The sequence below is a fragment of the Myotis lucifugus genome, unplaced genomic scaffold, assembly GCF_000147115.1.
Source record: "Myotis lucifugus unplaced genomic scaffold, Myoluc2.0 scaffold_657, whole genome shotgun sequence".
Taxonomy (NCBI): domain Eukaryota; kingdom Metazoa; phylum Chordata; class Mammalia; order Chiroptera; family Vespertilionidae; genus Myotis; species Myotis lucifugus.
Genome location: NW_005871705.1, coordinates 178,411 through 201,794, shown reverse-complemented (window position 1 = coordinate 201,794; position 23,384 = coordinate 178,411). Strand labels below are relative to the sequence as shown.

General features: G+C 39.9%; 1 protein-coding gene across 6 annotated transcripts in view; it reads left to right on the top strand.

Annotated features, from left to right (window-relative positions):
• ANKFY1 (ankyrin repeat and FYVE domain containing 1) overlaps positions 1–23,384 on the top strand; it is a 65,620-nt gene that overhangs the window by 10,740 nt on the left and 31,496 nt on the right. For 2 of the 6 annotated variants that reach the window (XM_006105274.3, XM_023746332.1), the window contains exons 2-7: positions 5,821–6,013; positions 7,886–8,004; positions 14,714–14,849; positions 19,330–19,453; positions 21,026–21,175; positions 22,458–22,623. In XM_006105274.3, the coding sequence (XP_006105336.1) occupies positions 5,821–6,013; positions 7,886–8,004; positions 14,714–14,849; positions 19,330–19,453; positions 21,026–21,175; positions 22,458–22,623 (888 nt within the window). Of the gene's footprint in view, positions 1–1,796; positions 1,908–5,820; positions 6,014–7,885; positions 8,037–14,713; positions 14,942–19,329; positions 19,533–21,025; positions 21,176–22,457; positions 22,624–23,384 lie in introns of those variants that run through there. The other 4 variants (XM_014447458.2, XM_023746333.1, XM_006105275.3 and 1 more) reach the window with 4 other exon arrangements.

Here is a 23,384-nt window from a genome sequence, read left to right as displayed (position 1 = left end):
TTCAAGAAAAAACGATTTTAAATGTAATAATATTACATGCAATAAAAATGAATATTTCAAGGGGTATACTAATTCTTTAAAAATTCCCTAGAACAGCTCAGCCTGTGTGGCTCAGTGTTTGAGCGTTGACACATGAACCAAGAGGTCACTGGTTTGATTCCCGTTCAGGGCACTTGCCTGGGTTGCAGACTTGATCCCCAGCAGGGGGCGTGCAGGAGACATCCAATCGATGTTTCTCTCTCATCAATATTTCTATCTCTCTACCCCTCTCCCTTCCTTTCTCTCTAAAAATCAATAAAAACATTAAAAAAAAATTCCCTAGAACAGGGTTTGGTAAACTATGACCTGTTGGCCAGATCTGACCTGAGACTTGTTTTTGTACTAAGAATTATATATGTGGGTATGTTTGTGTATATGCACATGTGTGTATATGTAGGTGTGTGTATATATTTTAATAGTTAATGAAAAAACAAAGGAAGACTATCATGGCATGTGAACATTGTATGAAATTCAATTTTCATTGTCCATAGATAAAATTTTTGGGGGGCAGCCATGTGCTCATTCATTGATGCTTTTGCAGGATTGAGTAGTTGCTACAGAGACTGAGGCACCAAGAGCCTAAAATATTTACTATCTGGCCCTTTGCCAACTCTTGATCTGTAAGGGTCATTGTGGGTTCCTTTTCTGACTGTCCCATGACTTGCTGATTATTATTATTATTATTATTTGCAATCAATATTGGTTTCTGTTTTAGGGCCTTTCATAGCGAATGCAGATTTTTTTTTTTTTTTGTCTCAAGCATCTTTGTTTCTGTCAAGACTGATGAACTATCAGAAAGTTCATCAAAGTATCTGACCTCAGCCTGCATTGATACTGGGTATTATTTGTAAAGAAACATGACAAAATTATAATGCAAGCTGTTGACATTCTTCATTGATATTTAGCATAGCTCTTTTGGTGAAATCAGAGGTTTTATCCATTATTTAAATTTCTAGGCTTATTTTTCAAAAGCAAAGTTGGAAGTAGAGAAAGAAGAAACCACAGCTGAAAACTAACCACTTTGTAAAGAAGTAGTGGTGCCCTAACCGGTTTGGCTCAGTGGATAGAGCGTCAGCCTGCGGAGTCAAGGGTCCCAGGTTCGATTCCGGTCAAGGGCATGTACCTTGGTTGCGGGCACATACCCAGTAGGGAGTGTGCAGGAGGCAGCTGATCGATGTTTCTCTCTCATCGATGTTTCTAACTCTATCCCTCTCCCTTCCTCTCTGTAAAAAAATCAATAAAATATATATTTTAAAAAAAAAAAGTAGTGGTAGTAAATCTTTAAACCAGACACTGTTCTAAATGATTTAGCCTACCTTAACTCAGTTACTCCTTGACAACCACTCTGAAATACTATTATTCCCATTTTCCACAGGAGAAAACTGAGGTCCAGAGAGGAGTAGGTAACTTGCCCAAGGTCACAGAGCTAGTAAATGGGCAAGTTGGGGTCACAGCCCAGTCGAGTGAGCCTCCAGAGCACATGCTCCTAAGACTCTGTTGTGTTGCCTTTCTCAGAATAACCACGAACACTTACTGACCACTTACTGGGGGGCAGATACTCTTCTAAGGTCATTAGATGTATCACCACATTTAATGTTTACAACGCACTAAGGTATTACAACTATAAAGTTGTGAGGCCACTGATCCTAGTCAGTCTAGCTCCCCTGCCTGTACCCTTCACTGCTGCACTGTGCTGTAGCTTTTCCCTTCATTATTGCTCAGAATGGTAATTTTATTCTTTTTCCTGTAAGAACTCTACAGCTTGGTGACACTTCAAGGACACATTGCATTGCTGTTTGCAAGGAGACAATTTTCCCCACAGGATAACATCTCAGCCATGGGCACTTTTTCCATTACACTCTGAAATGGTAATTGATAGGTGCACTTGTGATCTGTTTCCCCTACAAAAGATGCTGGGCAGAGGGCCTGTGATTTCATGAATAAGAGCCCTAACTTATCCTAAGGCCTTCTTTTATCTTGCCTCATCTCTGATCATAACCTTTGTGGTTTAGGTCTTTTGTCATTGTCCAGGCTGCAGCTGGAAATTTGTGTCAGAAATTCTGGAGCGAGACTTAGGGTATTGCTGTGGATTTTGGAATTATATGTGTATAATCAATATCCAAAGAAATTTACAGGGACTGTTTGAGAAGATGATCAAAATAGCTTTTACTATCCCATTTAAGGATTAGATAAAGCAACCAGCAACTTTCTACTCTTGAAGGCAAATAGCCTCATAATTCTCCATAATAATTCCCCAGATTCTTTGTGACTATTAATTTTGTTTTTGACCCTCCTGTTTGTGAGTTCCTTGTAGATACTATTTTGAGTTTACATTTTTTTTGTTTGTTTATAAATCTTTATTGTTGAAAATATTACATATTACCTCCTTTGACCCCCTCCAGCCCACCCCACCCCTTATTTTTACATTTGATACTACTTTGGTGCTATGTTGTTTGCAAGAGGTGCAAATTAGATTGCCCTTTTTCAAAACTCTCAGAGAGGCAACTCATAATCTACCATAATGCTTAGTGCACTGTAGGTGCATCATAAATACATGTAGATTGGTGACTTAAGTGACATGGAAGTGCAGAGTTAATTACTCATGCTATAGTCCTGATGGGTTGGAGCTTTTGAGCAAAATATTAAGGTTGCCTAGAACAGTGGTTCTCAACCTTCCTAATGCCGCGACCCTTTAATACAGTTCCTCATGTTGTGGTGACCCCCAACCATAAAATTATTTTCGTTGCTACTTCATAACTGTAATTTTGCTACTGTTATGAATCATAATGTAAATATCAGATATGCAGGATGTATTTTCATTGTTCGCGACTCACAGGTTGAGAATCGCTGGCCTAGAATATTATGTGATTGAAACCAAGGTTAATGGGTTCGTTCAGTTTGGTTCATTGAAGAAGAATCTGTAGTCCATAGCCACAGGCTGCCCCTGTGAAAACATGGAAGCTCTCTCTCCAGCAAGGGGGCTATAACCCTAGGTTGAACTAGCAAGATGACTTATCCTCTGGCCACCCTTTTCAGTTGACTTAAGCAGAGGCAGGTGAGTGGCAGACATTTTTGCCAGTGAGCTCTTGGAGGACTAGGCTAGGTCTTGCCTTCTAATTATTTGTATTCGTCATAGAGCCAAGTACTATGTCTGTTTCAAAAACCTGTTGACTGATAATGGTTTAAAAGGAGAATCTGACCAAGAATGTAAAAGGCTGAAGCCTTTTCTTTGCATTTTCTGGGCTCAGAATGCTACAAACCTTACAGGCTTCATTTAAATCGGGTGGGGAACGTGTGGCCCACGGGCTGTATAAGGCCCTCGAAATCATTTGGTCCGGCCCTGCCAAGGCACTAGGGGTGAGTTAATTAAATGTCTGACCAAATATAGCAGGCTAATTTTTAAGTTGATAATTTTGTATGGCCCGCGAATAATCTTATAAATATCCATATGGCCCTTGGCAGAAAAAAGGTTCCCCACCTTTGGTTTAAATCTTTTGATGTAAAACACTACTTTTCTGGGATGTCTTTCCTTGCACTAGCTTAATACAGGTGGTCTTGCTTCATGCTCTATCTGTATTCCATGTCAGAGTGCTGTTAGTTGTTATTGAATTGTTTTGTTTACCAGCTCTTCTTCTTCATTACCCTATAACTTTGTAAAAAATAAAAATGTACCAGGGTGTATTTTTTTACTTCGACACTGGCACTGCATAGGTGCTTAGTAAATTTTTAATGGATGACTAAGTTATGCAGTTGTCCACTTAAGAGATGAAAATCTTTGAACAAATCAATGAATGAACAAAAACATTGCACTTCATTTGGCCTTTTACCTAAACGGCATTGACTCAGAATGAGGCAGATTGGGTTAGAGTTGGGCTTGAGGATAGTGTCAAGATTTGGAATATCTGTGATGGGAAATAGAAGGGTGAAGGACTGAGGCCCAGAGACTGACCATAGCAGCACCATTGTTCCATAGTTAGACTTTGATTTATGGAGGTAATTTGCATGGTTGTGTGATTCCCCACCAAAACTCTAGAGCCCAGGTAAAGTTCCCTGACTGTTCCTTCGTTAGGGGAAGCCTTTCCTGATGTCCTAAGTTAAATTTCTTTATTATAGGTTCTTACAGTTTTGTTCTTTTTTTCTAGTATTCATTATTGTTGTAGTTTTTGCATTTGATTGTTACAATTGTTATATAAAAGTTTACTTCCCCAGTAACTAAAAGCTTTTAGGGAAGATATGTCTGATTTTGCTTACTATTGTGCAGTGTCTGGCACCTGCCTAGTAGACACTTGGTAAATACTTATTGAATTTAATGAATCAAATATAGTGGTTCTCAACCTTTTTAATCTGCCCCAGCACACCTGTGGGATATGACTTGCTTCCGTCTGAACCATTATTGACTGCCCTGATCCTCTCCTGAAGGAGGGCAGGTGTCAGATAGTTTAGGGTAGTGGTTAATAAGTCACAGGTCCTGGAATGAGAATGCCTGGGCTCCTCGCAGCCCCACCTCTCACCAGCGTTGTAACCTTATGCAAATTCTTTTTCTTTTTTTTTTAAATTTAAATTCTTTATTGTTGAAAGTATTACATATGTCTCCTTTTTCCCCCATTGACCTCTCCCTGCCCATTCCCACCCCCAGCACAGGCCCTCATCCCCCTACTGTCTGTGTCCATTGGTTCTGCTTATATGCATGCATACAAGTCCTTCGGTTGATCTCTTACCTTCCTACACCCTTCCATGCCTTCCCTCTGAGGTTTGATGGTCTGTTCCATGCTTCTATGTCTCTAGATCTATTTTTGTTCACCAGTTTATGTTGTTCATTATATTTAACAAAAGAGAGAGCGTGTGATATTTACCTTTTTCTGGCTTATTTCGCTTAGCATAATGCTCTCCAGTCTATCCATGCTGTTCTTATGCAAATTCTTAATCTCTCTATGCCACAGTGTTCTCATCTGTAAAGTGTGTTACTAATAGGACCTACTACTTGGGTGTGTCATGAAGTTTGCATGAGAGGATTCACAAAGCTTTTAGAACATCATGTGACATGTGAAAGTTAGTTACTATTACTAGTGGTTTGAAAAAGACTTCTAGATGATTTTGATAATTTTCTTTCCTTGAGCCTCCTGGCTTAATGGTAAAGGATTTGTAGGGCAGGTACCTGTTAGCATCTTATGTGTGTGTCTGTTCATTGTCATATATTGAATATTGATCTTCAAGGGAAACTGAGAAGAGAAATCCCTGGACCATGATGGTCTTTTTGGCCCAGTGATCCAGTGACACCCTGAAATAAAACCATTCTTTTTTTTTTTTTTTAAACCATTCTTTATGAACCAGGAGGTCACGGTTCAATTCCTGGTCAGGGCATATGCCCAGGTTTGTGGACTCGATCCCCAGTATGGGGTGTGCAGGAGGCAGTTGACCAATGATTCTCTGTCATCATTGATGTTTCTATCTCTTCCTCTCCCTTACTCTCTGAAAGAAATAAAAAATATATTTAAAAAAGGAGACGTAGAGCCCAGCCAGAGTGGCTCAGTTGGTTGAGCATTGTCCTGTGCACTGAAAGGTTGTGGGTTCCATCCCTGATAGGAGCATGTACGGAAGGCAACCTCTGTTTCTCTCTCTCTTTCTCTCCCCCTCTCTTTTCTCTTCCATCCTCTCTCTAAGCATGTCTTCAGGTGAAGATTAAAAAAAAAGGTAGCCATCCTATCTGTGGAATGAGGGATTAGTGAATGCTGTCTGCTTTACACCTGCTATGGTAAACTTGATTCTTTATTTCCCTTGCAGAGGAGGTGGCCAAGTTGGAGAAGCACTTGATGCTTCTCCGACAAGAGTATGTCAAGCTGCAGAAGAAATTGGCAGAGACAGAGAAGAGATGCACTCTTTTGGCCGCACAAGCAAACAAGGAAAACAGCAGTGAGTCCTTCATCAGCCGCCTGCTGACGATTGTGGCCGACCTTTATGAGCAGGAGCAGTATAGGTGAGCTCCTTGGACACAGGGCCAGTTTGGAGAAGCCAGGCCTTTAGCTTTATTCCCAGGCCACATTGCAACTTTTCCTCTCTCTTTTGTTTAAAATACATTTTTATTGATTTCAGAGAGAGGAAAGGAGAGGGTAGAGAGTTAGAAACATCAGTGATGAGAAAATCATTGATCGGCTGCCTCTTGCACACCCCCTACTGGGGATCAAGGCTGCAACCTAGGCATATGCCCTGACTGGGAATCGAGCCCTGACCTTCTGGTTCATGGTTGGTCAACACTCAACCACTGAACCACATTGGTTGGGCTCAACTTTTCATCTCTTGTTGACTTTCTTCCCATGTTTATTTCTCTGTATTGAGTTTCTAGAATGTAAGTTTCTTAAGGCAAGATTTTGTCTATGTTTCCTGCTTATCTTAGGCACAGATAATAGAACCAGAAGGTCACGGTTTGATTCCTGGTCAGGGCACATGCCCAGGTTGCTGGTTTGATCCCCAGGAGGGGGCATGCAGGAGGCAGCGGATCAATGATTCTCTCTCATTATTGGTGTTTCTCTCTCTCTCTCCCTCTCCCTTCCTCTCTGAAATTAATAAAAATATATCTTAAAAAACTATTTAAATTCTTCAACAAAATGCATGCTTATGGAAAAAAGTTTATTGGTAAAAGAGCACCTGCTTCAAAAACTGATTTTCCAGTTTCAGTTTCTCCATCTAGTTTTCTCTTTAATCGAACTAGAATTGTTGATACGCTTCTTACATAGTTACAAAGTATGTTCTAGATATTGCTTTTGTGGGGTAAAATGTGTCTGCATGAAGCATATAGAAACAATATTCTGGTTGGGTCTCCTTTTGTTCTAGATATTGCTTTTGTGGGGTAAAATGTGTCTGCATGAAGCATATAGAAACAATATTCTGGTTGGGTCTCCTTTTAAGTGGATAAGTTAATTAATGTAATAGTTTTATGTATTCATTCATGTAATAGTTTTTGTGTATTTAGTTTCTAAAAGCTTTCCAACCTAACAGTTATTTTAGAGGGAGTATGAAAATTTAAAAAACACAAATATAAGCAGGGTGATGGTAATTAATGACTTGGGATTGCTGTCAGCACAGCCATATGGCACATACTGTGTCAGCTCAGTAGGTCATTTTTAGGTTTTGTTAACTGCCTAGATGCTTTCCTGCCTTAGCATTTGACATTTCAGAGTTAAACATAGATAGATAACTATTTGGAAAGCTCTTTTCATATAATAGTATGTCATAAATATGGAAACATGTTTGAAAGAAAGTATTTCTCTCACTGTATTTCTTTATAAATGGTTGAGTAAAAAATGGCCAATAAAAGGTCTGAATGTTTCTCATAAGAACAGTAATCTAGATATTGGGTCTCATATACTTGACTGTTTTATCAAAGCTAATTTGGTTATAACTTTTTCTGTTTTTACTGTACTTGTGCATTAATGTGGTATGGAGCATGGCAGCACTATAGTCTCAGAGCTGACATCACAATCTTTAGGCTTTCTGTCTTTCTCCCCTGATGATTATCTTGATTTATTGCTCATAAAACCTATTCTACTTTTTATATGAATGTTAATCATCCTATTTAACTTGTAGGTTCACCACCTTAAGAATTTGTTTAGATGTCTTTGGAAGCAGAACATCCGTGTGAACTAAAGCCATAAATTAGAAATAGAAAACATGTCTAGCAACATATTAGAAACATGACCCATCAGATTAAGTGCTAGCATAGAGAAAGAAATTTGCTGTGATTTTTTTTCTTTTGCAGATGTATGTTGATGAATATCAGCTGTGAATTCTAGCTATACCTAGTTATGGTGACATTTTTCTTTTTATATTTGTGGATATGTTTCTTCATCAGTGATCTAAAGATAAAGGTTGGGGGAAGGCACATCAATGCTCACAAGTTTGTCCTGGCGGCCCGCAGTGACAGTTGGAGTCTGGCCAATTTGTCTTCCACCAAGGAGCTGGACCTGTCAGGTGAGCCTCTGACCGGTTGGCAGAAGGTTAAGGTGTGTTGTTTTGAAATATTTGTGGTTTAACAAAAGTAGAATACTTTTAAAATATATATATATTTTATAGCTTTTTTATAGAGAGGAGGGGAGAGGGATAGAGAGTTAGAAACATCGATCAGCTGCCTCCTGCACACTCCCTACTGGGGATGTGCCCACAACCAGAGTACATGCCCTTGACCGGAATTGAACCTGGGACCCTTCAGTCCGCAGGCCGACACTCTATCCACTGAGCCAAACCGGTTCGGGCAAGAACACTTTTCTTATTGATCAGTGGTGACTATGAACTAGTTAAATAAATATTAGTGAATCAGTAGGTTATACTTTGTGAATACCTTCATTTACTATCTGGCTAATAAATAGTAAATATTTGAGTATCTACAGTATTTTTATAATTTATAAAATATAAATGTCTGTCCAGAAACTCTTTTCATATAATAGTATACTATAAATATGGGAGCATGTATAGAAAACAATTTTTCTTTCACTCCAAGAAAAAGTCGTCCTGTTCAGTTGCCTAAAATTGAATCATAACTATCAAAGTACTTTTCCTGGTTTGTAAGAACTGAATTCAGAAGTAACAGTACTCCAAGGAATAAGAATATTTTTTATTTAAAATCAAAGGATGAGTGCCCTGGCTGGTGGGGCTCAGTTGGTTGAGCGTCGTCCCATGCTCCAAAAGGTTCCTGGTTTGATTCCCAATCAGGGCACATACCCAGGTTGCAGGTTCAATCCCCTGTTGGGGTATGTACGGAAGGCAACCGATAGATGTTTCTCTCTCACATCGATATTTTCTCTCTCTCTTTTTCCTCCCTCCCTCTCCCTTTCTCTTTCTCTAATATCAATAAAAACATATTTTTAAAACAACAAAGAATGAGCTTCATTCTTTTTTTAAAAAAATATATTTTATTGATTTTTTACAGAGAGGAAGGGAGAGAGATAGAGAGTTAGAAACATCGATGAGAGAGAAACATCGATCAGCTGCCTCCTGCACATCTCCCACTGGGGATGTGCCCGCAACCCAGGTACATGCCCTTGACCGGAATCGAACCTGGGACCCTTGAGTCCGCAGGCTGACGTTTTATCCACTGAGCCAAACTGGTTTCGGCAAGCTTCATTCTTCGGAATTTGTATAGGTGCATTGAGCTGTTTAAAGTTATTATTTAATTGTTTTATGCCACATTATGTTCTGTAGAATTTGGGTAAATGTGGTAAGTAGACATAAAAACATCATTTTTGAAAGTTGACTTCAAAATGCATTTTCAGATGGTACTCTTTTGTTTTAAAAAACCAAATTTTAAATTTAATGCTGCTGTTAATAGTCATGAGAATTTTAATGCATGATAAGGAGAATACCTAGGCATTAAATTTTGAGTTACTTCCAGAAGTGATTGGCTCTGTGGAAATTTTGCTAAATTGTCTTTGCTGACCATTCAGAAGGTACTGTTTTCCATGTGTAGTACTGGGAACACTGAGATCGTTATAACACAGTCCTTGCCATACAGACTGAGCTCATACTCTGTCAGAGGAAATGGGCTAATAATAAATCATTGCAGGCCAGGGCTGTGTGTATGGTAATATAATTGCTTTATGTTAAGGTACAGAAGACACTAACTAGGGCTGATAAGGTGTCAGAGGTGAGCAGTGTTGCAAAGGTTAAGTAGGCACTTATCTCAAGGATTTAGGGGAGCAGATGTCTAATGCTTCTCCACTGTGAGTGAACTCACTGTATGATCATTTCTAGGGTTTAACCTGAGGTCCCTAATTCAGAGTTGTAAGCACAACAATCTACACACATGCGTTTACATGTGCACATGCATTCATGTCTGTAACTAAAACATCTACTTGGGAAGCAGTCTTTACTGGAACAGCACCAGTTTACATGACTGAAATCTCTGAGCTGAGCCTTTCAATTTTAAGTCTTTTGAAGCCATATATCTTTGACCCCTTACGTAACAACTATGGATAACATTAAAACCCATTAGGTCAGGAGGTATCCTATATAATAAAACTCTAATATGCAAATCGACTGAACAGGGGAACAACTGGTTGCTATGAAGTGCACTGACCACCAGGGGACAGATGCTTAACACAGGAGCTGCCCCCTGGTGGTCAGCCAGAAGCCAAGCTCAGAGGCTGGCAAGTGCAGCGGCGGTGGCGGGAGACTCTCCTGCCTCTGCTGCAGGGAGGCAGTAAGGAGCGAGGGGTCCCAGACTGCGAGAGCCCCGGACTGTGAAAGCCCCAGACTGCAAGAGGGATGTCTGACTGCTGGCTTAGGCCTGATCCGTCCACTGAACATCCCCCGAGGGGTCCTGGACTGCGAGAGGGTGCAAGCCGGGCTGAGGGATCCCTCCCCACCCCCCAGTGCATGAATGTCATGCACTAGTTCTTTATAAAATGCATGATAGGATCTTGATTACATGAACAGATAGTTTACAAAGATTAGAAGAGATAATAAAATATCCAGCTTTGTTAGAACAAAGTTTAGAATAAATTAGCATCTTTTGATATCTACATTGTCAAAAATTAATGATCGCACTAGTGTGGGGCTCATGAAATTGGTCCTCTTGCACATTGCCAGTCTCATTATAAATGGGTATGACAGTTGTAGGAAGCAGTTAGGCAGCAGAACTATAAAATGGTCTTTTTTAACCTTATCATCTGACCTGTCTCAGATGGATTCTGTCATAGGTAATTCACATAGCATAACTTTATGTGTAATTGTGAAATACTGTATGCAGTCAAAATGGATAAGAGTGGAAAAAATGAAATATTGACTGCTCCCTGGAACAACTAAAATTGCATAAGAAGAAAAAATTGCACAAAGGTGTAAAATGTCTAATTTAAACATTAAATTAAAAACTTTTTACTTTTTTAGGACACCATAATATTTTTAAAAATGTTTCTATTGGTTTTAGAGAGGAAGAAGTTCGACCACTTTAAAACACAGCTTTTACACTATTTATACGCTTGTTTACAAGAACCGATTTCCAATCTCCCTCAAATTGCTGGCCAGCCATGCAGTTGGTGCTTCCAGGTATCGCATAACACACAGGCTTCTTAGGCAGTCTCAGCTACTGCAACCCCAGATTTAGGCAACCACACCCACACCCACCCAGGCAGGTCAGCAGGACTGCTGGGCAAAACACATTAAACATGAACAGGTCCACATATGCCACCATCTCCTTGGATCCCTCCCCCATGATACACTTCTTCAAAGATAAATTTTATAAAGTAAAGATGCCTATTAGCTATCTTAGTAAAGCCACAAAAAACTTGACTCTGCAGTCTCACTCCTGAAAGCAAACCTTATAGCAGGAATCAAACCATGATTACTATTATACAGGAGGAGAGTTCAGGCATCTTTAAAGGCATTAACATTGTATTTTCCTAAACTCTAGAAATTCTCAATTCACTATGATACAATCTTGTGGTTAGATAGTCACTGAGTTAAAGTTGCTGTTAAGTATTATGATGTACTGCCCTGCCGGTGTGGATTGAGCATCGTCCCATGCACCAAGAGGTCGCTGGTTTGATTCCTGGTCAGGGCACATGCCCGGGTTGTGGGCTCCTTCCCCAGTATGGGGTGCAGGAGGCAGCCTCAGAATGACCTGCATAAGAAAAACCACTGAAGCAGAGCGTGTCTCTCATCCCAGAGTGGGTCAGACTAGGGCTCAGAGACCAGGCAAGGACCATAGAGGTCTCTTGCCACCCAGAGCTGATCAGGCTTGCCCAGATGAGAGGCAGTAAATGTTTCTCATGCCATACAAAAACACTTGATTCAACTTAGGTGTTAGGTGAGGCGATGGGGATTGCTGAGGCTGTGGCTGGGTCTCAAAACAGGAAAATTCCTGGCAGCACTGCGAATTAAAAGAGCCCAGACCTCAGCCAAGGAACCTCCAGTCCAGGCAGCAAATGGGATCCCTGGTACCCGAGATGGGTCCCTCACTTGTCAGTCTCATCGGGGTTGCCAGAATATGAAACCAGACAACCAGTGGATCCAGGCTACCTATCACTACTTGAGCCAATTCAGCAGAGACAGGGTTGAATCATATATGAGCGTTTATTCCAATACTGCCGGCATTGTGGGAGAGCAACAGGTCATCCACGAAAATCTGCTCTCTCAACACACAAACAAGAGCATACTTTAATTATTTCTCAAAACATTTTAAAAGTTCTATTAATACATTACCAGGTTAAAAAAAAAATACATTGCCACCCTGGTTTTATGGTTCAGTGTTAACCTATGAACCCGGGGGTCATGGTTCGATTCCCAAACGGCACATGCCCAAGTTGCAGGCTCGATCCTCAGTGTGGGATGTGCAGGACGCAGCCGATCAATGATTCTCTCTCAACAGTGATGTTTCTATCTCTCCCCCTCGCCCTTCCTCTCTGAAATCAATAAAAAATATACATATTTAAAAAAGAAAAAAAATACATTGCCAGGTAAGGGAGAAAGGAAAAAATAAGCCTTAACATGATCACTATTAGTATTTTGGTGTATTTTCTTTCACTTTTTTTTATGCCTTTTTAAAAAAATATCTGGCTGTTTTATCTCCCACTACATTTGGAAGAGAGTGGGTTAATAAGAGCTAATCAGTTGTTGCCTAATTATTAAGTTAATAAGATGTTACTGGCCCATGTTTTGCCTTTCCTACATAATGAAGAATTGAGTATAGTTTCTTAGACCTTAGCTAGTCATCAGTATCACATGAAGGACTTGTTAAAACCCAAATTCTAGGCCCCACCTCCAGAGTTTTCTGATTCATTAGATCTGGGGTGGGCCTGAGAATAAGAATTTCTAACAAGCTCCAAGATGATGCTGATTCTGTGAGACCAGGACCACTGCTGTAGACCATGGTTTTACGTGATCCTCTGACTATCACTGTTAATCAAGGGTAGACTCTAGTTAAAATCATAGTTTTGATATTTTATACTGTGATTTTCATTCCAAGCATTTCCCCAAGTTGCTATAGAGACTTTACCTTAAAAATAAAATAAGTAATACATGTTCATTAAATAAAAATCAGGAAAAAAGAAACTGTAAGAAAAATTAATTATGACTTCCACCAGGGTTGATATTTTAGTGTATATCCTTCTAATTTCTCAATAGACAGAGGGACAGATTAACAGTCAATCTGACTAAGGCCATACCACCCTGAATGTCCTTGATTCTGGAATTCTGAACAGAGTCAGACCTGGTTAGTGCTTGTTTGGGAGACAGACACAAAACTATATACGCGTGGGGTGTGTGTATTTATGTATGTGTGTATGAAATTCTTATTCTCAGGCCCACCCCAGATCTAATGAATCAGAAACTCGAGGTGGGGCCTAGAATTTGGGTTTTAACACCCTTATACGCATATATATACTCAGACAAATATATCTAACAAAAAATGGTATTATGTAATATATGTATTTTTAGCCTACTTTTTTAACCTATGTAGGTTGAAATAGGTTAAATATAGATCCTCTTATGCTGAATATAGATCTAAATCTTAATTGATGCAATGTTTTCCAGTGTGTGAATATGATGTAATTTATTTAGTTTGTTCTCCATTATTGGATTCCAAGATTTTTGTTCCAGTTATTTAATTATTAAAAACAATACTGTGTTGACTATCTTAGTACATATATTTCTTTGTATTTGCTCAGTTTTTTCTTAATAATTTACATATATAGTTGCTGTGTAAAGTTTATGAACTTCTAAGAATCTTTGATAGTGTGAGAGACAAAAAATATATTCTAATTTAAATTTGTATTAGTATTTAGTTATTAGATTTATTGGCCATTTTTATTTATCTCTGTGAATTACCTATTTATATCTATTGCCTGTATTTCTATTGGATGTCTATCTTTTCATTTTTTTGGTAAGATCTTTTTATTAGAATGTAAACTGTTTGTCATATGTTTAAAATATTTCCCCTCATTTTGTTGTTGTTAATCCTTACCTGAGGATATTTTTCCGTTGATATTTTAGAGAGAGTGGAAGGGATGGGGAGACACACAGAGAGAGAAACATCGATGTGAGAGAGATACATGGATTGGTTGCCTCCTGCAAGTGTCCAACCAGGGCCAGGAATCAAGCCTGCAACCTAAGTATGTGACCTTGACCGGAATTGAACCTGGTGCCCTTCAGTCCATGCCAATGCTCTATCCACTGAGCCAAACCAGCTAGGACTTCCCCCAGTTTATTTTTGTTTTGTTTTTTAATTTTACTTACTTCTTTAGTAGGTTCATTTCCCCCAGCTACCTCTCCTGCAAAGCTAATACTTTTCTGTAGTTAGATGCTGCTCAGAATGCTAAATCATCATTTTAAAAAATATTTTTCTTGATTTCAGAGAGGAAGGGAGAGGGAGAAAGAGATAGAAACATCAATGATGCGAGAGAATCATTGATCAGCTGCCTCTTGTATGCCCCACCCTGGGATTGAACCAGAAACCTGGGCATGTGCTCTGACCGGGAATTGAACCGTGACCTCCTGTTTCATAGGTCGATGCTCAGCCACTGAGCCATGCCGGCTGGGCTTAATCACCATTTTTATTTGCTGTGTGATATTTCTTTGAGTTGGATGTACCAGAATATACTTTATTAGCCTCACTTTTAAGGATCCTCAAGAAGGCTTAAGTATCATGAGTGCTTTGATTTCAGATTCTCTACTTACTTTCTTTAACCAGATGCTAACCCTGAGGTGACAATGACAATGCTTCGCTGGATCTATACGGATGAGTTGGAGTTCAAAGAAGATGATGTGTTCCTGACTGAGTTGATGAAACTAGCTAATCGGTTTCAGCTACAGCTCCTTAGGGAGAGGCAAGTCACAGCAGATATATTCAAGCACCTCAGATGGTGGTGGCTGAGCTTTAATTATGGCAAGCTCTGGGAAAACAGCTTCTCCTGCTAATGTAAATAACTTTTGCAAGGTGTTTTTTAAAGGCTATAGGGGGGAGAGAATTTTATCTCTCTTGTTTTGTGTTATCTTGTAAGCTAAATTTTGCTAATGCCGTTAAGGTATTCTTTTTTCTTTCCCTGGTTTATTATCTGAGATTACATATTTGTGTGAATTGATAAACTTGAGTATGGAATAACAAAATCCAGTATTCAAACACTCAACTTTCCCTCCTGTACCTTTTTCCTTTGACATTTTATTCTTTCTGATCTACCTACATGAATGAAGTCCTTGGTCATAGTCTCTTTTTTGGAAACACATTAATGCCTAAATTAACACACGAGAGAATATAGATCAGTAAGTTTCTGAGGTCTTACTCATTTGATACTGCTTCTTAGGTTCCCAAGGAGATAGCCTGCTATGTTGTTTCTGTTTTTGTTTTCCTGCTGTTTTTTATGCTGCATTTTCTCTGTTGCTTTCCCAAGTTGGCCTTTCAGAACAATGGGGGGAAAACATTCAACAGATGTTAGGCAAAATGCCCTTAAGTTTCTGTTGGAGAAGTGGCCCTTGGTAATTAGCTTGGTTGATGGAGTGTCTTTTTACATTATTTTGTGATCTTTTTTTGTGAAGTAATGGGTTTTCTCCTGAGTGGGTGAGGGATTGTTTCAGCCATCGAGAGGCACTCCCCCTCCACCTTGTTGTGTTGCCCTTAAGGAGATCTTGCTACCTACCACTGCTTGCTGCTTTCCCTGGGGGGCTGATGTTTCCGGTGGGAGTTAGTACACAGGTTACTCCTAATTGTTTATGATTGATGTGGGCTTGAGTGCATTTGAAAACCTAAATGTAATAACTAAGAAAAAACCCAAACATCTAAGGTTTTTGTAAGCACATTAGGCTACTAACGCTAACTTTATTGTCAGGGCCTTTTGTTTATTTGTGTGAGTTTTTGAACCATCTGAGAGGGAAATGAAAGTGATTTTAATTAGATTGAATGTGATTTATATTTTTTCCTTCAGATTTCCTGAGTTTTTCTATTGTCTTTGTCAACTTGTTTATAATTAAATTGCTTTGATAAAAATGCCCTGGGGTTAGAGTAGTTTAGATAATTGTAATCTGTGTGATGAATTCCTTAATTAACATGCTTGTTGTTTATTGACTGATTAGGCTTCATAACTATCAACATCACCAGGCTCAATTTTGTATTGTTGGATGTGGGCATCAAGTTGTTGTCTGTCAGGGCTTTAAGAGCTGGAATGGTAGCTATCCAAGAGTGGAATCAAATGTTGGCTTTTTTTAACTATCCCAGAGTGCTCCCTACTGTCAGCTGGAGGAATTGCACATCTTAGGTAGTGAAAGGGCTATGACACACATGTGAGCAGTTAAACATGAAGTGGGAGTTGCTCATTTTTGTAACATAGTGATCTTGGTGATTTGGGAATGCTATTGCCAATTTGGTGAAAAGGAAGTTTTTTGGTAAGCTTAGGGAAATACTCTAAAAAAGAATTAATAGTGTATGCTAAAAATTAACAGTTAAAATAGTAATTATTTTCCTGTTTATAAAAAACATGTTCAGTGTATGGTATTTGGAAAATATAGAATGATATAAAGAAGAAAACCAGCCCTAGCCGGTTTGGCTCAGTGGATAGAACATTGGCCCATGGACTGAAGGGTCCCAGTTCGATTTTGGTTCCCCGTCCCTGGTCGTGGTGTGTGCAGGAGGCAACCAATCGATGTATTTCTGTTACATCGATATTTCTCTCTTTCTCTCTCTCTCTGTCTCTCTCTCTCTGTCTCTCTCTCTCTCTCTCTCAAAATCAATGGAAAAATATCCTCTGATGAGGATTAAAGAAACAAAAACAAGGAAGAAAACTAAGTCATCCATAATTGAACCACTGTTAGCCATTTGTTGTTTATTTTTTCAGTAATTTTTTTGTGTCTCTCATTTATACACATGGAATTGATACCAAAAGCTAGACACGAGTTAATGGGACACAGATAAATGCTTGATTTTGTATTTAAAAAATCAGGTTTATTGTTTTTGTGCATCTATATTCTTTCTGTATTCTAAAATTAACGTATTAACAACAAAATTCTTTCAGAATAGTTAGTCTGTCTTCCTATTTTTCAAAGAGAAGATGTGAACTGAGAATCTGAATTTTAAAATAAGATTATATGATCTTCAGTTGTGGAAACCATGTCATTTACTATTTATAGCCTATCCAGATAGTTAATGACACTCTGGGGATCCCAGAGTTTAGTGAAAATGAAGTGTCTGCCAGTTTTAACAAAACATCTGTCTTCATGAAACATAGTTAACTCTCTTGATGCAGTGCCATTTGGCTATAGAAAGGAAGAGTCGAATTTTCAGACCCTAAGCTTTGTCTGTAAACATGTTTTGAAAGTGCTCTGCAAAGGTGAGTCGGTACTCCCTGAAATTATACCAGATGTTAGGACACTAGGATGGCAAGACTGTGGATATTTGTCATTGTAAAGATATATATATCTGAAAAGAGGATTTTTCTCCTGGAATGCTCTGATTTCATAGCTGAGGTCAGAATGACTACCTTAAGCATAGCTGTGATATGGTAGAAGTTTGCAGAAACTAGTGGTTCAGACAGGCAGACAGGAGGCTTGAAAATGTAACATTGTTTACACATTACTTTAACAACCATATTTAGATATTGTAACAATTTGATTTAGAGGTGTCCTGTTGGGGGATACTTCTTCGTACACCAAGGCAGCTAGCTGTGTTACTTGAAAACAAAGCATTTGCCATGGCCAGGTATCTCAGTTGGTTAGTGTCGTCCCCACACTCTAAGATTATGGATTGGATGACTGGTCAGGGCACATACAAGAGCAACCAGTGACTGCATAAATAAATGGAACAACAAATCGATCCCTCCCTTCCTCCTCTCTCTAAATTAGTAAATAAAAGTTAAAACAAAAAACAAAGCATTTAAGCATAGGTCTTGAAATAAATTAGGTACCTGCATTTACTGCTAAATGGAGAAATGACTCCAAGATTATTCTTGCTCCTAGCCTAAGATCTCATTTGTGAGGTTTTGAAAGTTTGTTCCTCATTCTTTCCAGATCTTTCTCACTACTCTCCTCCTTTCTTCCCCCATCTCTCACTCCCAGGGTCTTTCTCCATTTCTGTTAACTAAACCTCATCTGTTAAAATAAGTAATTAATGTGCTAGCCAATCAGTTATTCTTATTTATGATAGTACTGAAACCCATTTATATTAGCTGTTAAATCATGCAACTTCCTGAGAAGGACCTCAAACTTATGACCATACTTTATTCTGTACATAGTTTATACAATTTTATTTTTAAAAACACAGAGAGATCCTCTAACCTCTGATAGAGTATTATCTTTGTTTTATAGACAAGCAATGAGGCACCAGAGGGCTTATGTAATTTGGCCTCTAAAATTCAGTGGATCTCAACTCAGGTCTTACTTACCTCACAGTTCATTTTGCTCTCATTCTGTGCTTGTGATCAGAAAAGGGTTTTTGTGGGGGCTGTGGGGGCAGAGAAACCAATGGTGGGGTGTCAGGGAATACCCCTAACACTATTATTAGGCCTCTCGCTATCCTTGGAGGTAAACCTGATTTGGAGAGAAATGTACAGGCAAGGGAGATGGAAGGATCCTGCCACCAGCCTCCTTCCTCCTTGCCCCCAGACTCAGTTCAGAGGAGGCTCACTAAGGTTTCCAGGAAATGTGGGGTAGCAGAAGCCTGGGTCTCCCCCATGCTGCATCTTCTAGGCCAGGTGTTTGCCTGCTTTGTGCTACCAGAGGCCTGCTCGCCTGTGTACAGCCCTACCTTCTCTGATGTAGTTGTTCTCTTAGTGATCATTGTTGTTGTCACCAGGCTTTAGGGGACATCCATTGCAGCCAGCTTTTCACAGTCTTGATTTACTATGGCTTGTACTCACTCATTTGTTTCTATAAATGATAGATTCTTTTGTGTGTGGGCTTTTTAAACAGCTTTATTGAGTTATAATTCACAAAACAAATAGTTCATCCTTTAGGAGGACTTTTAAGAGTCTGTTCATATGTGGAGGCATGAAGCATTATATTTGAAGCTATTTCTAAGCCACATTGATTGCCTAATAGAGATGTGCTAGTGGGAACTGCAATTTTGTCCCATATATTTGGGAGATTATGCTTAATGTGTAGTTACAGGTTATTTGGATTCTGGCCAGAATGAGCAATATAATTTCATACTAGTACTTTTACAATATGGTAACTCAGCTGTTATTTATTCATAACCACTTCGCTTACCCTTACACTGTAGTGTTATTGGACATAGCCACCAGTACACAGATTATTGCTTTGGTTTGTTAATTTATGAGTATATTTGTCCTGATAATACTGTTCATTATTAATATTCTCTTGCAGATGTGAGAAGGGTGTTATGTCTCTGGTGAATGTCAGGAACTGTATTCGCTTCTATCAGACCGCGGAGGAGCTAAATGCCAGCACTCTGATGAACTACTGCGCGGAAATTATTGCAAGTCATTGGGTGAGTGAGAGGTTGAGGGGTGTGGACCAAGCACCCTCACTGGAAGTCAGAAGACCTGGGCGTGAGAGCTGGTTTCATGGCAAGTTACCTCTCTGACACCTGGTTTCTTCTTATCACAAAGTTGGAGGCTAAGTAGTGGCGTTATATGGTCTGTGAGATTCTTTTTTTTTTTAATACATTTTAATTGATTTTTAGAGAGAGAGGGAGAGGGATAGGAAGTTAGAAACATTGATGAGAGGGAACATTTATTGGCTGCCTCTGCACACCCCTTATTAGGGATCGAGCCCGCAACCCGGGCATGTGCCCTGACTGGGAATCGCACCTCTTGATTGCTGGGTCAATCCTCAACCACTGAGCCACACCAGCCGGGCTGTGAGAATCTTTATGGCTCTCAAAGTCTCATAGTTCTGATTTCAGAGCTAAGGGCAAGTACCTCAAGTCAAGAAACAGGCTTGGAACAAAGGTGCACCTGCCTTTACCCTCCATCTGCAGGAGTCAGGGCTGTGGGCCCCGGAGCAGGAGCTGCCGTGGAACTGCAGGCCTGCAGAGCATGGCATTGCCTTGGGCTTCCTGTGCTCTCTCCATCCTGTGGAGCGCACTGTTCAATTTAGATTTTCCCTTCTTAGTAGCTTTCATCATAAAGAGTAGTTTTTGTATTTCTTTTTATGTTGTCTGTTTAGAATTTTTAAAGAATCATGGCTAATGCTATGTTTTATAACCTAGTTTCTGTGAATTATTTGGTATTCAACAACATTGTGAGCAAAAGTATCTAAAAGACCCCTAGCCAGTTTGGCTCAGTGGATAAAGTGTCGGTCTGCGGACTGAAGGGTCCCAGGTTTGATTCCGGTTAAGGGCATGCTCAATTGCAGGCTCGACCCCTGCCCTGGTCCTGGTTAGGGTGTGTGCCAGAGGCAACCTGTCAATGTGTGTCTCTCTCACATTGATTTTTCTCTCTCTCTGTCTTTCCCTCTCCCTTCCACTGTCTCTAAAAAAGTCAATGGAAATATATACTCTGGTGAGGATTAACAACAACAACAGAGTGTCTAAAAGAATTGGGTTTTAAAGAATTGAAACAGGAATGGTAACCTTTCTGCTAAAATAGGTTTAAATTTAGAGATCTGCAGTAGTAGAGATCAGTTGTGACTGAGTGGAGTGAATGATGTGTGGGAGTTCTGATTAATTCGGGAATTGCCACCTGTGTGGGGGTGGGGCGAAGGACTCTTGTCCTGTGGAGGCTCCTCGTGGCTGCATCCGTGCCCGACGGCAGTGTTGTCTTGCTTTTCTGTCACCAGCAGGCACTTGCTGTGGTGACTGGTACAGGCTTGGGAGGTGGGCCTGGTGGCTCTAGATGCCATCTCAGCCATTTATCACTGTGTGGACTCGGGCAGGGCATGTAGCCTCCTTATGCTTTCCTTTCTTCATCTGCAAAATGGAAATAACAGTACCTACCTCACAGGGCTTTTGTGAGGATTAAATGAGTTGGGCCAGACTGTTCTAAGGGCTTCTTAGTGAGTATCAGTTGTTTTGATATGTTGAATCTGTTCTGCTTTTCACTGTCTTTTTAATCCTTAGGATGACTTGCGAAAAGAGGACTTCAGCAGCATGAGTGCTCAGTTGTTATACAAAATGATCAAATCCAAGACTGAGTACCCATTACATAAAGCTATCAAAGTGGAGAGAGAAGATGTGGTCTTTCTTTATCTAATTGAAATGGATTCACAGGTACTGTAGCTGTTTTTTCCATTTTCATGCCTTTTCCCCAAACTATACTCTGCTTGTTTTTCTCTAGAATGCTCTTCACTTCCTTCTGAGCCCTTACTGGCACAGTCTTTAGTGCAGTGTTTCTCCTAGGAGTTTGTTTAAGGCATCTGAGCTTTTTCTGTCGTGTTCCTCAGTTCTTCCAGCCGCTGCCCATTGCCCAATTCCGGAGCCACACCCATACTTGTAGGTAGTTTTTACTGCAGAACCCACCTTCTAGATACCAAAATTTGTTTCAGTTTTCCTTTGCCGTAATAAGAAATTACCACAAAACTGGTCACTTAAAAAACACAAATTTATTATCTCATCATTTGTACTTTGGGAGTCCAGTACAAGGTGTCAGAACAGTCCGTGTTCCTTCCTGGAGGCTGTAGGGGCGAGTCCATTTCCTGCTCATTTGGGTTGTTGGCAGAATTCAGTGCCTTGTGGCTATAGGGCCAATGTCCCGATTTTCTTGCTGGCTATAAGCCTAGGGCTATTCTCAGCTTCTACAGGCAATTGCCTTCCTTAGCGCATGGTCCCCTTCCTCCATCTAAACAGTCAGTGATGGTGGATCAAGTTCTTCTCGTGTCTCATTTCTCAGACCTACTCTTTGCTTCTCTTTTTCACTTTTAAGGGCTCATGTGATTAATAGGTTGGGCCCTGCTGGATAATCCAGGATGCTCTTTCCCTTTTCAAGGTCCTTAACCTTGATCACACCTGCAAAATGTCTTTCATCCTGGAAGGTGACAGGTTCTGGGGATTAGGACATGACATCTCTGGGGGCTAGTATTCTGCCCACCACACTGCCTTAGGAGAAATGCCGTTGCTTTTGACGGATGGGAGTGTAGTATGTTTTATCCTGGGTGTCCAGTGTGTGAGGGAGACATAAAAATGCCAGGAGGAATTAAATAGTGAAGCCATAGTCGTTCATGAAAACATTAGCAGATTCCCTTCGGGCTCTCTGAACCTCAGCCTGGCACTTGTGTTCCTCTAGCCCTGTCTGCATTTCCCCCTCGGTCCTTGTACTGTCTTCCATGGTGTTTGCATCTGCTCCGTGATTCTCCATTACTTCTGTGCTCCCTGAAAGTATGTGCCCTGAGGAGGCCTGAGAAAAGTTATAGAATTCAGTTGAATTTGGGGAGTAAGCTAAATTTTTGATATTTGCATAAGAGATGCTATTTAAGATGCTATTCAAGGTGGGAGAGATTAAGATCAATTGCATTCTCTACTGGCTCGATGCTAATTCACAAATTTATCTGTGCAGCTCCCTGGGAAGCTGAATGAATTGGATCAAAATGGAGACCTTGCTTTAGACCTAGCTCTCTCACGGCGCCTAGAGAGCATCGCCACCACGCTGGTTAGTCACAGAGCTGATGTGGACATGGTAGACAAGAACGGCTGGAGCTTGTTACATAAAGGAATCCAAAGAGGTAGGAAGAAGTGTATTTTATATTTTTCTTTGCAGGCAATTTCACTTATATCCAAGTAATTTTTGAATACTCTCCGACCCTGTTGTACAGATTCTTTTTCTTTTAAAATAGATTTTATTGACTTTTTATAGAGAGGAAGGGAGAGGGATAGAGAGTTAGAAACATTGATGAGAGAGAAACATCGATCAACTGCTGGGGATGTTTCCTTGACCAGAATCGAACCTGGGACCTTTCAGTCTGCAGGCCGATGCTCTATCCACTGAGCCAAACCGGTTAGGGCTCTACAGATTCTTAAAGGCTTTTTGAGTCTGTACTCGTAAGACTACATGATTTAGAATTTGTGATCAGTGGGTCAAGGAAGGACCGAAGAGCTATTGCCTGTGCCTTGTTGGTTAGACTCTTCATGGTGTCAACAGGGCCCCCGGAAGAAAGGCTAGAGAGATGGTATTTTCAGAAGTACCTTTTACTTGGAAGCAATTGATTTGTTTGCTTTTCAATATCTTTCTCCAGGAATTGTGCTAGGAAGACTTAACTTGTATCAGTTACTGTAAGAGGGAAAATACCAGAACCACAAATATTTAAATATATTCTTGGATTCAGAGTTGTCACTTTTACAAACTAGACTTCTCTTCTGTCCTGTCAAAGTGATAAAGTTTCATTTTGTTTTAGAAAAGTTATATTTTGTAGCTATATTTTGAGTACATAGTCATTAATAGTGGGAGAATATAGAAGTGATAGAATTAAGGTCAAAACATTTTAAT